The sequence below is a fragment of the Amaranthus tricolor genome, chromosome 5 (assembly GCF_026212465.1).
Source record: "Amaranthus tricolor cultivar Red isolate AtriRed21 chromosome 5, ASM2621246v1, whole genome shotgun sequence".
NCBI lineage: Eukaryota > Viridiplantae > Streptophyta > Magnoliopsida > Caryophyllales > Amaranthaceae > Amaranthus > Amaranthus tricolor.
Genome location: NC_080051.1, coordinates 15,862,795 through 15,876,281, shown reverse-complemented (window position 1 = coordinate 15,876,281; position 13,487 = coordinate 15,862,795). Strand labels below are relative to the sequence as shown.

Below are 13,487 nucleotides of genomic sequence, written 5' to 3'. Positions count from 1 at the left end.
AACATGTTTAATTAGTGAGTAGTTTTGCTAACTTAAGTGTAACAACTAATAAATTTCTAGATTAAGTGTATTCTATATTATTTTGAATATTTATATAATTATTTAGTTTTAACAAAATGTCGTTCACCATTAACATCCTACTTCCTTTGTTCCTATTTGATGTTCTTATTCTTCATTATAGACATTTTCTTAGAGAATTTTTCCATTTATATCACATTTTTGGACATAATTAGTCTCAATCATCCTAATTTATTTATTTTTATAGGGTCTCCACATCTTTTCCACTAACTTTATTTTAATATTTTTAAAATGTCAATTATAATCCTCACATGTTTTCCACTAACTTTATTTTAATATATTTTTTAATGTTCGTGGTACCTATATTTTTTGCACTAACTTTATTACATTTTTTTAACACTGCCTAAGGAGGAGGGCAAGAGGTAGGTTAGAGATAACCAACTCAATAAAACTTAGTCACCACCCATGATCATGAACCAAAATCAATTCTCATGGGAGTGTCCTCTACTCAGCGACGCGCTGCACTTCTTAGGCCTGGGTGTAGTATAGAGTATGCAAAGGTTACTAGTTTGTCGTCCAGGAGCTATATGCCACATTGGTTAGAGTGTGGTGTCAAATTAACAGGGAGTGTTACTTACACTAGGATGTTGTCCAGACACAATGTGCCGCATAGCTCGAGTGTAGTGTCAAATGAGCAAGGTCACTTAGGGTTTAAACATAGGAGGGTGAAGAAAACCAAGGGTCTAAGATTAAGAATGAAATCTTAGAATATTGGTTGCTTGAGTGATAGATTTTTAGAGCTTGTGGTTATCATGAAAATGAGGAAAATTAACATTCTATGCCTATAAGAGACAAAATGGGTTAGACATAGAGCCAAAATAATAGTAGATGAAAGGCAAAAATATGAGTTGTGGTGCTCATGACAGGATAGAAATCAGAATGGAGTTGGTGTCGTTGAGGATGAAATCTTAGGTTGTAATAGAGGTATGTAGGAAGAACAGTTGGATTATAAGAGTTAAAAATGTATATGGTAAAGAGATTTTGAATGTCATAAGTGCCTACTAAAAAGGAAATTCTAAGAGGACCTTAATGATATGGTGCAAAATATACCAATAAATGAGAAGCTCTATATTAGAGGTGATTTGAATGAGCATGTAAGGGTATGTTGTAGTGGCTACGAAAATGTTTATGAAAATTTTGGCTATGAAACTAGGAATACAAAGAGGAGTCCATTTTGGATTTTACACTTTCATATGATTTGTGGTTTGGTAACACATGATTTACGAATATAGATATTTAGAACCGGTTTAAATGCAATTCAATTTGACTATTTTTTGATAAGGATGATATATAGAGGTAAATGCCTAAATGGTAAGTTTCTTCTAAGAGAGTGCATAGCCACCCAACACAAACTTCTTATTCTAAATGTTTGTATTTAAACAAGACCAATGGTAAAGAAAGATAAAAAGAACGCAGGATTAAATGGTGGAGATCAAAAGAGGATAATGCTAAATTTTTCGCCGAGAAAGTTATTAAAGAAGCAAATTGGAAGATAATTTCGGATGCAGTGGATACTTAGAGAAAGATGAAAACTTACACCATTTGAATAGTTAAGGAGATTTTAGAAGAATTAGATGGTAGTTTTGTGGTAACGAAGGATACATGTGGTGGAATGAAAAGTCATGACAATTATTAAGGAATAGAAAAAAAAAAAAATATCTTACATTAGGTACAAAATTGCGTGAATAAGGAAAACATAGCCAAGTATAAGGAAATCAAAACCAAGATAAAAGTAGCTGTTTGCAAGGCGAAAACAATGGCTTTTAAAGAGGTGTTTGATAAACTAGATTCTAAAGATGTCTAGCGACTAAAGAAGAAGTACTCTAGTTCCTATTTATAAGAACAAAGAAGATGTCCAAGATTCTCTAACTACCAAAGATTAAAATTGATGAGCCATACTATGAAGTTATGGAAAAGAGTGATAGAGATATGAATGAGGAGATGTACTTCCATATCAAAGAACTAATTTGAATTTATGCTAGAGAGATCTACAATGAAAGCAATCCATCTAATGAGAAAAATGATTGAGTACTATTGGGCTAGAAAAAGAGAGTTGCACGTGGTTTATATTAACTTGAAAAAACCGCAAGGTATCAAGAGTAATTTAGTGGGCAATGACAAAGAAGGGCATACTCAAGAAATACATTAATATAGTGCAAGAAATCTATCGAGAAGTAAAGACGAATGTTACGACATATGAAGGAGCAACGTATGATTTTCCAATCACAATTGGCCTTTATCAAGGCTCGACTCTTAGCCCTTTTATTTTTGCAACGTTATAACGCATTCGATACAAGGAGACGTGCCGTGGTGCATTTTGTTTGCTGATGACATTATTTTGATATACGAGATCACAAAAGGGTAAATGCAAAGTTAAAAAGATGGAGACCTGAATTAGAGTCACGGGGTTTCAAATTTAGTCGGAGCAATACATAATACATATAGTGTAATTTTACCACAAACGAGATAATGGGATGCACTATAAAGCTAAAAGAAAGAAATTGCTTCAATTGGATGCTTCAAATACCTGAGTCCATATTTTAGACTAGTGAGAATATCCAATAAGATATGACTCATAAAATTTAGGGTGGATGACAAAAATGTAGATTGACTACTAAAATATTATGTGATTGAGGTGTGCCCTTAAAGTTAAAGGGTAAGTTTTGTCGAATGGCTATTAGACGGATGTTATTATATGGATTAGAGGTGATCATGGGCGGCCCGGTCCAACCCGGCCCGAAAAAGTGTGTGTTCATGATTTGCATTTTAATTTGTTTTATATTATGTATAATATGTAACAATTGTATTTGATTATTTCAATTATTTTTAATTTGTGTTTTAAATTATGTATAATATGCAACAATTGTATTTGTAGTTTTGTGAATTTCTTTGTCTTTTTTGGTTTTATTTATTTTAGTTTTATATTTTTATTTTTTTGGTTATTTACAAATCACGGTGATTGATTAGAAATTATTAAATAAAAAAATGAGAGTTTTTAATTTAAAGCATTATGGATGAGTGCTTTCAGTTATAGTGAAATAATCATGGTTATCTTAAAATTAATTTAAAATAAAAAAATAATATATATAACATAGGCCCGCAAAAGCCCGCAAGCCCGTAAAAGCCCGCACAGTACGGGTTTGGGCAAGAACTTTTTGGCCCGCACTTTGGCCCGTCCCGCATCAATGGGCAGATTTTTGCCTCTCGGCCCGGCCCGGCCTGGTGTTTGATCACCTCTAATATGGATCAAAATAAATTAGGCTTTTAGAAAGGATCATAATAGAAAGACGAGAGTAGCAAAAATTCGGATGTTTCGATAGATGAGTGGGCATGCCTTAAGGGATAGAATATAAAACGAAAATATAAGAGATGGTTTAGGAATTGAAAATATTGAGGAAAAGATGAAATTGAATCATTTAAATTGGTTAGAGGATGTGCAAAGATGAGTTATTAGGGAACTAATAAGAACGATAGAAAGTTGAAACTCAAGAGATTTTGAAATAGGGTGAGATACATCTAAAATGACTTGAAGGATATGAGTGTAAAATTATATGAATAATCTACACTTATAAATTGAGATGATGTAAAATCGGAATAAATAGGAAAGAAGAAATGACGTGAACGATAATTAAAACTGATATTTTCGTACGTTCGTGAACAATTATTTGATTTGAGCCAAAATATAAACAACCGAAAATCAAAATCTTCTTCGCGTTTCTCTCTCTAAAATCACAATGAGCACAAATCAACACCATGCATCTCTCGGTAGAAGAACGGTAATTAATTAAAGTTCCAATCTGTTTTGTTTCTTGTGAAGAATTGACCGTCATGCTTTCTAAAACTTTGATCTTTTTAATTATCATTTTAAAATTTTTAGTTGGAAGAAATTAGGCAGAAAAGAGCTGCTGAAAGGGTGAAAAAGGTTTCTTCTGGATCAGATCTTAGCACTTCTTCTAGCCCTCCTGGTAATTCTTCATTCTTATTATTAAAATTTGTAAATTTCCATTTTTTTCAGCAAAGATGGGCATAATGTTATTGTATGTACTGTTATTTCAATTGGGGTATTGATTTTTCCCCTAATTTAGCTGCAGATTATGGTGGGATCAAAAAATCTGATAGTGTTTCCAGATTTTCGGAGGTATGTAAATCTTATTAAATTTTAACATAGTTGGGTTGATATTTCGTTTGTGCTTCAGACTTAACATTTTTTTTCAAATGTGAAAAATCCCATTTTCAGGGATTTAGGTTGAGTTCTATATGCTTTGCAGTTTCAATCTTTGAAAAACCCTAATTTATAAGGGTTCCATCCAATTCAATTTTTTTTAAAAATTTTCCCTAGATATTTGGTTGTAGTGATTATTTTGACTTTCTAAATGTAAGGTGGTAGCAGCTAATATTGTTAGTTTAGACTTTCAGCAAAAATGCAGGATGAATAAAGGAATGAAAAATCCTTAAGGGTTCGATAAATCTCATAATCTGCTTTTAATAAGTAATTTAGATGTTGAATTGCATTGTTGATGGCTACTTGTGTGTTGTACAGAATGATATTAGTAGTTTAGTAGCGCAACTGAAGGATTTGCAAAAGAGGAACGCGGAGTTTGAGGATGATAATATGAGACTGAGCTCCAAGGTTTTTGAGTAATATCAGTTGTTATTTTTCAACTTAGGAAAAATTACCGTGAGTAATACCAACTTTTGATCAACAATGAATAACACCAACTTAGGCGGTTTTTCCGGAGTAATACCAACTTTTTCTTATTACTTAATTTACCTTTTTTTTGTCACATAATCTCCTATTGTTTGAATTTTAACATGTTAGGTATATTCTTGGAAAACACCCATAAGTTGGTATTATTCATGGTTAATCAAAAGTTGGTATTATTATAGGGAAGCAAAAGGTTGTATTATTCATGGTAATTTTTTTCTTTAATTTATTCTGAATTCTGAAACTTAGAATTTACTAGTGGAAATCTGATTTTGTTTTCACAATGCAGCTCCTGGCAAAGGAAGTGGAGTGTGAGACGTTGCAACAGCGTTTAAATGATCTGGTATACATATGTGAAATTCTGTCATGCTATTCTTGTGTTAGCGATGTTTGTATCTGTATATGGAATGCTTCTGGATGAAGGATAAGGGCGTTAATGGATTGTTTTTAAAATCTAGGAACAAAATGCAGTACCGTCTTTGAGGAAAGCGCTTAAGGACATTGCTATGGAAAAAGATGCAGCAGTAGTTGCTCGGGTATGGAGTTATGGACTTAGAAGTAAATAAGGACTTTATGTTATTTGGATGCTTTTGAAGGGTTTTGTACCCTTTTACTTATGGAATCTGGTATTTTAGTGTAGGAGGATCTATTAGCACAGATTCGGACTCTGAAAAAGCGTTTAAAAGAAGCTGAAGAAGAACAATATCGGGTATGTCTAACATTGTTTCTATTAGCTATTTTAGCTAAAGAATGATTTTCTACCCTCCTAATTGTTGACCTGCTATAGGCTGAAGAAGATGCAGCTTCTCTTAGAGCAGAACTGAATTCTATTCAGCAGCAAGCATTCAATGAATCTGCTGGTGGCATGGTTGCTATGGGAAAATCGCCAGATCAATTCCAATCACTGGAAAAGGAGTTGGCTAACCTGAAGTTTGAGTTAGAAGTAAGTGCCTTTTCGTCTAAAATTTTCAACTATTTTCTTTCTTCGTTGTATCTTGGAGTATCCTCATGACGGATGTAATTGTAGAGAGAAGCAAAAATGAGGCATCAGGAGCAACAAAAATTAGCAGAAGAACAAGCTCGAGTTTCAGCTCTCATGTCTGAAAAGCAAGATTTGGAATTGAAGCTTTCAGAACTGACAAAAACATCAGGTAACTCTTTGAAATCTTATATTATATGTTAACTTAAAGATTTTAATTATTATGTTCTAGGGGTGAAGCTAGAAAATAAAAGTTTAGGGGCCGAGAAAATAGAAATCAATACTAGCAATATATAATGAAATAAATCTATAGAGGCGAGGCCACAGGGTAGATTGCAAAAGTAGGTTGCAAGGGCTGGCCCCTGCGAACCCCCCATGTGGCTTCGCCACTGTTATGCTCGAAGCCATTTTGGAAGAATCTTGTGGGTTACTCTTTTAGTTGATTTGAAATATCTGCCCACATTTCCATGCACAACAGCTCAATTTCATCTGGTTTTGTGAAATAAATATTATGAGGATTCTGGTGGAATGCGGATGATTATTTTCCATGTTTTAACCAATATGCTGAATTCATGTGCAACGGCATAGACGCTTGCTGTAGTCATGGCAGCGAATATCTTTTCATCCTTTATGCATTTTATATAAGATATTTCTAATCTATATTGATTTTGGGTGGTCTTCTTTACCTGATGGTTGTTTGTATTTGTTACAGAAGAAGCTGCTGGAAAATCATCATTGAATGTCTTTACCTTGGTCAGTTATACTCCCTTCAATATTTACTCTTTATCCTGTTTTGGTATGTTCTAAGCAATCTATGTTGCTGTACTTCATATTTCCCTATTCCTCTTACGTTATTGGGTTGTAGACCTGGAGTTCTTCTATAAGACGTAATCGTAGGGCAGAACCAAAAATTGGTTCTGGAATGCAAAAATCAGTAGTGTAATAAACCCTATGGGCATTAGAAAAAAAAGGAATCTTGTTTGATTTGGATATTCACAATATCTTCGTTCTGCATCTATATCTAAGACAGCTTGTGATCTTATTTTCATGAGAAATATGATTGCAGCATTGTTCATATCTTACTGGTTTAGTCATCATAACATTAAATAATTTTGTTGGCAAAACAATAGCAAAGTAGCAAGAAACTGGATGATTGATGTGAATAAAGTGAGAATGTAAACATAGGTTGTATTACTGTAATTCAAGAACTACACTAATTGTTAGCAACACAAGTATTCGGGATACTTGTACTCTCCTAAGGATGAGTATGAACTCACTGAGAGGGTGTTTGGTATGACAAATGGATATGGAATGCATAAAGAGAGAGTTAAATGTTTAATGTTATTATTAATTGTTTGGTGTAAAGTGATGTAAGGGAATGAAGAAAAAGAGAGAACCAAAAAAAGAGAATTGGTTTCTAGTGAAAAATGAGTTGAGTAAATTCCTTACTTGAACCTAAAAGGCTCATACCAAACACCCCCTATATTTATATACAATATTTCTGAAATATTTCTCTACGCCTGCATCCTTATTTATACTAGCTTTCCCCTTCCCCTAGTTTACTTCTTCTAGAATACTATCTTGACAACCTCATACTAAAATACCCAAGATACTCCTCTATCCTATATATGACACAATGGATGGTGCATCATATGTCGAATGTAGAATTTAGCTCATTGTGATCATTTCTAGTGCCACTGCAAAGTAATTAACAATTAGCCCTATGTCCGAGAATTTCTTTCTTTGCCACAATGCAGTACTGAACTACTACCATTTCATTGAGTGTGAACTTTAAAAGCCTTTTGTTTTATAAATCATTATAATGATGTTTTCCGAAATCTTGTAGCAAGACAAGGAGAAGCTGGAGGACCAGTTGCATGCTATGGCAGTAATGGTTGAGCGATTGGAAAGTGGGAGGCAGAAACTTCTGCTCGAGGTTACTGCTATTGCCTCATCAAACCTTATGTTTCATTAAAAATGGACAATAATATTGTTCCTCAATCCTGTTCATTTTCCGAAATGCAATATTAGCTTCTTTCTCTTTGCTCAAGTTAGGCTGTGTTTTGGCAGATTGATTCACAATCTTCCGAGATTGAGAAGCTCTTTGATGAAAATTCCAGTTTGTCATCTGCTTATGAGGAGGCCGTGGGGATTGCATCACACTGGGAGACTCAGGTTATTCGAGTTGCTTGAAATTTATTTATTTGATCACAAATGCTTTATTTGAACTACCGAAAATTTTTAAATACCAGTGCAACAAATGAAAACCTGTTTAATATCACTTTTTCTTGATATAACTCTGCGTGTTTCTGGCATTTGCCAAATTTTGGTGATATTATGATTTATGCCCTGATATCGTAATAATCCAGATGAAAGAATGTCTCAACAAAAATGAAGAACTTCGAAGTATGATAGATGGGTTGAGAACAGAACAGATCAATATTATGTCATCAAACAGCGGGAAGATTAGTAATGATTCGTCTGAGACAAATAACTTGGGAAAAAGTGATACTGAACCAGCTAATTATACCGATGAAGTACTGAACCTTAAGGTTAGTATTCGGCTTGAAACACGCTTCGTTTTTTCTCGTCATTTGACATAGGAGTTGTAAGCTGATGCAAACTATGAAATTTGATTCTTGTGTGCGATTGTTTTTGTAGGGTCAACTGCTAAGGGAACAAAGCAAAGCAGAGAGTTTAGCTGCAGAAGTCATGCAACTTTCTTTACAACTGCAACAAACGACACGCGCATATACTGGTCTTGCACGACTGTAGGTTTTAATGTCTTTCTACAAAACTACATCTACTTTCTGTGATGCCTAAAATGTAACAAGGTGAGTTTTTTGGTAAATTTATTTTCAGCTACAAACCTGTATTGCGGAATATCGAAAGCAGTCTGATGAAGGTGAAGAACGATGGAGCACTCCTTGTGAAGTGAATTGGGAACAAGTGATACTCTTACAAGGGACCTTGTGTTTATGAATTTATGAATTCTTGAGTAGGATTACGATGTTGTGGTATACTACAGAAATATGAGGAACAAAATTGGTTGATCTATATTTATTTGTTGATCACAAATTCTTGAGAGACCATCTCTAATTTGGTCAGCCCATTATCATCTTTTAGTTTAATTAAATTTTAGTGGGCTGGACGAGATGTCTCTCAAAGAGACAGTCTTTCAGGAGACCGACTGTTTGTTGATCTATAAATGGACCAGAATGTAAGTTGTTGCCGAACCCAGAACTTTTGTAAATTAGCCCCCCGTTGTATAATTTGCTTGAAAATTTACTTTTTTAAAATTCGCAATTCGCTAAAAATGGTAAAAAAAAAAAAAAAAAACTAGTAATTTGCATTTTTCGTTTTCTTACTAATATGGTCATATGTTTCTTCTTTTGTTCAAGTGTATGATTAGAATTTGCTCATTATTAATAACAGAGAGCAATTCAGAACTTAGTCAAGAAAAAGTCAATAAAATTTTTATACGAAGTACTAACAAGCAAGTAAAAAATTTGATCAAGTAGATGCATTTCTCAGCCACAAGACTCCTTAAGAAAGGTTTGGTATACCTTTCTTTTACTCCTTTTCTCTTTCTTTATGATTTTTTCAAACTCTGTTTGAAATGCTAATGGTGGTTCGTCGCTGCTTGTTCGTGACTGAAAAATCACTTTTCATAATCCACTTGTTCTCTTGAATATTAATGTTTCTCATTAATGTCTTGTTTTAATCTTATCAATGGAGTCATATCTTTTGCCAAAAGAAACCGGAGAAAATACAATGTCCATGAAGTATTTGACAAAATACCTCAAAGAAGCTTGGTTTTTTTGTAGAATCAGTATTTGAACTCCTCCAATGTTATTACGTATTGTTGTTATTGTGTTGGGTAATTGGGTTGTTGTTGCGGCATCTGTTTCACATCACTGGATTCATTAAACCCAAGTATTATTTAGAGGATCAAGACTCCTTCATGAAAGGCAAAAACGAGCAAGCTGTGCAACATTTTTTTTTTTTTGAAACGAGATGATTTTTGGTTTGATATACTAGGAATTAGGATTAGCGACATTGGGTATTGGCTTGTGTTTAAAACAGACCTGATGACTCGATATTCACCCGATCTTAGAATCGTATTCGACTTGACCCAACTTCAAAATGAATTTAAAATAATGTAAAATTCAAAAAATAAATGTGGGCACAAGATCCGATTTTAAACCGATCTCAAACACCTAACTCTGAAATTGACCCGATAACCCGAATGAGTACCTCTATGCCCATACTAATTGACAAGGAGAGTGTTTGTGTTATAAACCCCAAAAGATTAGCCTATTAGGTGGGAGAGCCTATTTGTCTATAAACCCCACACTAATTGCATTTTACAATCGGTGTGGAACAAGTCCCATACCTTGCAAAGAACCATAATAGTTTGATGCAACTAATGACATTTGTTGTTGTCCTCGTCGTGGTAGACTAGTAGCATTCATGTTTATCGATGATAATCAATCCCATCAAAGATAGGACAAACTACTACCACGCTGAATAAACATGGATATAAAATGACTCTAATAGGCCGCTTTGTTCTACTAAACAAGATGATGAACACTAGAACGCTATATTAGTGCAAAAATAGAGTTACTATTTCAGTCATGGTCAACAGTCGTGAAACGGTTGATTACGCGTTCAATGCAGTCTATATTTCGGTGGCAACAAACTTAAAAATAAGGTGATACATCCTTATTTTTGCGCTATACGTTGTAGTAAAAGCGAGCAAATGTTCAATTGTTATTTTGTTTTTGATAAAAAAAAAAAGTAAAATGACTTGTTTTGAAAATTAATTTTCAGAAAACACATTTTGTGCTTAAATTGATATATTTTTTTTTGAAAGTTTTACTTTTCGAGTCCAATTATTTCCAACCCAACGGGGTGAAGATCCTCATATCAACCTTTCAGGTAGACCCCTTTAAGACCAAGATACGGTGATTTGTGCATGATAGAATTTCAAACAATACTTATGCTTTGAACATTCAAAAAGTTTTGCTGCTCAATAGAATGGAACTTGAAAATTTGACATAAATGGTGATTTTTGTCATAAATTTAAGAAAAAATACACACTTTTACAAAAAAGGAGCAACTTCAGTAGAGACGTGAAAAAAATAAGCTTAAACCAAGGGTTGATACATCAGGATGGATTACTTGGTAGTAATTGATACTTGATTACAACTCCTGCGAAATATTCTATTTTCATAAAAACTGGTATCTTGATTTATGATTTCTACTACTTCTACAGAATTAGATAAAAGACGGAGTAAATTTGACTCCTACGATGCTGCACCAGGGTCACTAATTACACCCAGAAAGTCATCCTTAATTGTGCCGAAGCAGAACTGCAAAAACAAACAAAATAGGACAATTAGTTCACAGGAAGGCGAGTAATTTGATCAGAATGAAAACCAGCTTAAAAGAAAAACTGTCCTCTTGAGCCAGAAACAAGTGCAATAACAGACAGAAAAACCAGTTACATTTTGGAACATAGGTTATGCTAAGTGTTTTGTCTTTCATCAATTAGATAAATGGACCGAGGATCAAAATTCCATCATGGTGGGGAATGGTGAGAACTTTACGTGGTCTAACAACAATAGGAAGGGCTGAAACTTGCACCCCATTACTTGTTACGGCTGTTAGTCAGTTACCCGCATACCAGGAGTGGCAGAGCCACCTATAAATTTAGGGTCATTTGACCCCACTAAACACTCTTTAACTTTTCAAAAATTTCTTTAATAATATAAGATTTGTATAATTTCTTATTAATTTTGACTATTTAACTCCACAAAATTTTTATATTTGCATTATGGCCCCATTAAACACATATCCTAAATCCACCACTGCATACTAGGAAAGGCCTTAATTGAGACTTCAGATGTTTCCTATATCATCTGTGATAATAGCCCTGTATTTCCAAACTGTCATTTCCCAACACTCTCATGCACCATGATAAAGAGTCAATATTAAAGACTGAAAGTCAGGTGTCTATTTAAGCGACCTGTTTAGAGCTCTGAGATCACATCCTCAGATCAAAATTCTGCCAAATACAAAGGAAGCTACATGAAATGAACTTGGATGTGCAATAAGTGTTGGTTCCTTGACTTTAAGAAAAAGGGGAATTATATAGGATGAAATCAACAGGGGACTATCTAACAGTAAGCAGTAACTAACTCTCATTACTAGGATCCTGAAAGAAAAACATCACAAGTACTACAACATCATATATGGAAAATGTAAAAGTAGCAGAATCCCGGACTTCCGGACAAGGACTGGGTGACCACGATAGAACAAGACTCAGGGATGATTCAGATTTTGGATCGAGTATCCCAAGATCAACATGGGTTGTAGAATTACATGTCGATTCAAGATTTCAAAATGTGAATCCACTTCTTATTTCCAAAGATATTATTAACACTAGAAATTCTAGCTAAGCACATTCATTGAACATGGAAGAAGAACAACAGTGTGTATCTAATGCCTGTTATAGCCTCTGTGTGGTCTATTTGTAATGTGTTATGTATTGAATATGGGGTTGCATGGGTATTTTTATATTAGTTAGTTATGAAGTATATTCTAGAAGACGACCTTTCTAGCGTAAAGATAACAAGTATTAGTAAGCAAGAGGGAAAACGAGAAATGACAAGAAATTTGATATGCATTTCATGTTAGTCTTTTACTCATTTTAAGAGTTGCAAGCCTCTCAAATGCTTGAGTTAAAGTAATACAATATTCCTTTACATCTCAGTATACACTTTACATTTCATAGTATTTCCCTGTAATTAGTTAATATTCTCTTTATGCTCTAATTTTCTGCTACAATGGAGTTTCCAGTCCATTACATAATGACCACAGGCATAAGGGAAAAGAAGAAAAATTGTGTAAATATACCAGAGAATATAAGAGAATTCTAGAAGAGAATATTTAGTAACTGAACTAACAATTAGCATCAGGTTTGTTAGGCTAGAAATATATATGATGGTGTAATAATTAGTTAAAGGCATGAAATGAATATACACTACATTCTCCCTCTCATATTCTCCATCTCTGCTAATTTTCTCTCATTCTTCTTCTAATCTCATCTTTTTCTTGTTCACAGTTCTGGTTCATTACATTCTTCCTGTTACCTATTAATAGGAACCAAGAAAATTGTTTGAAATAAACTTATAGGTGGGAAGGTAGTGTCTTAGCTTTAAGAAAAAAAGGGGCTTTATATGGTACAACACTAACAATCTAAAAGGGAACTTATGACCTTCATGCCATAGAAGAGGAGAAAAATCAAACTCGGACCTGAACGGAAATTTGTCTTCCACTTTATCCTTTTGGAGCGTAAGGAAAAAGAAAATCAGGAATAAAATTCGAGCAACTGTAGATATGATCGTATAAATGATTTGCAGATGTATCATCAGGAATAAAATGCTCACTACTTTATCCTTAAAGAAAAGCATCCTCAACATTTAAGTGACACTAGTGGAAAAAACTTATTTGCTGCGTCACATACGCTACGGTTTTTTGAAGACGCAACATAAAGTAAAATGAAAAATAGGGAAAAATAAAAAAATACATTATATGCTGCGGTTCAGGGAAAACCGCAACATATAATGTGATTTTTATTTTTTTTTTAAAAAGTGTCCCTCATATACAGTTTCATGAGTATTTTCATTCCTAAGACTGTTTCATTCGCGACTGTTGCTT

At 33.8% G+C, this 13,487-nt stretch overlaps 1 protein-coding gene across 2 annotated transcripts; it reads left to right on the top strand.

The window, feature by feature from the left end:
• Positions 1–3,700: 3,700 nt before the first annotated feature.
• LOC130814071 (autophagy-related protein 23) lies at positions 3,701–9,114 on the top strand. 2 transcript variants are annotated; one of them, XM_057680069.1, is made up of 15 exons: positions 3,701–3,854; positions 3,956–4,043; positions 4,170–4,216; positions 4,619–4,708; positions 5,073–5,126; positions 5,242–5,319; positions 5,424–5,492; positions 5,571–5,726; positions 5,811–5,934; positions 6,475–6,515; positions 7,609–7,698; positions 7,833–7,937; positions 8,132–8,314; positions 8,424–8,533; positions 8,625–9,114. In XM_057680069.1, the coding sequence occupies exons 1-15, from the start codon at positions 3,813–3,815 to the stop codon at positions 8,698–8,700; spliced, it is 1,353 nt and encodes a 450-aa protein (XP_057536052.1). In that variant the 5' UTR covers positions 3,701–3,812; the 3' UTR covers positions 8,701–9,114. The 2 variants fall into 2 exon arrangements, with proteins under 2 accessions (XP_057536052.1, XP_057536051.1); XM_057680068.1 differs by having other exon boundaries at positions 4,164–4,216.
• Positions 9,115–13,487: the final 4,373 nt, after the last annotated feature.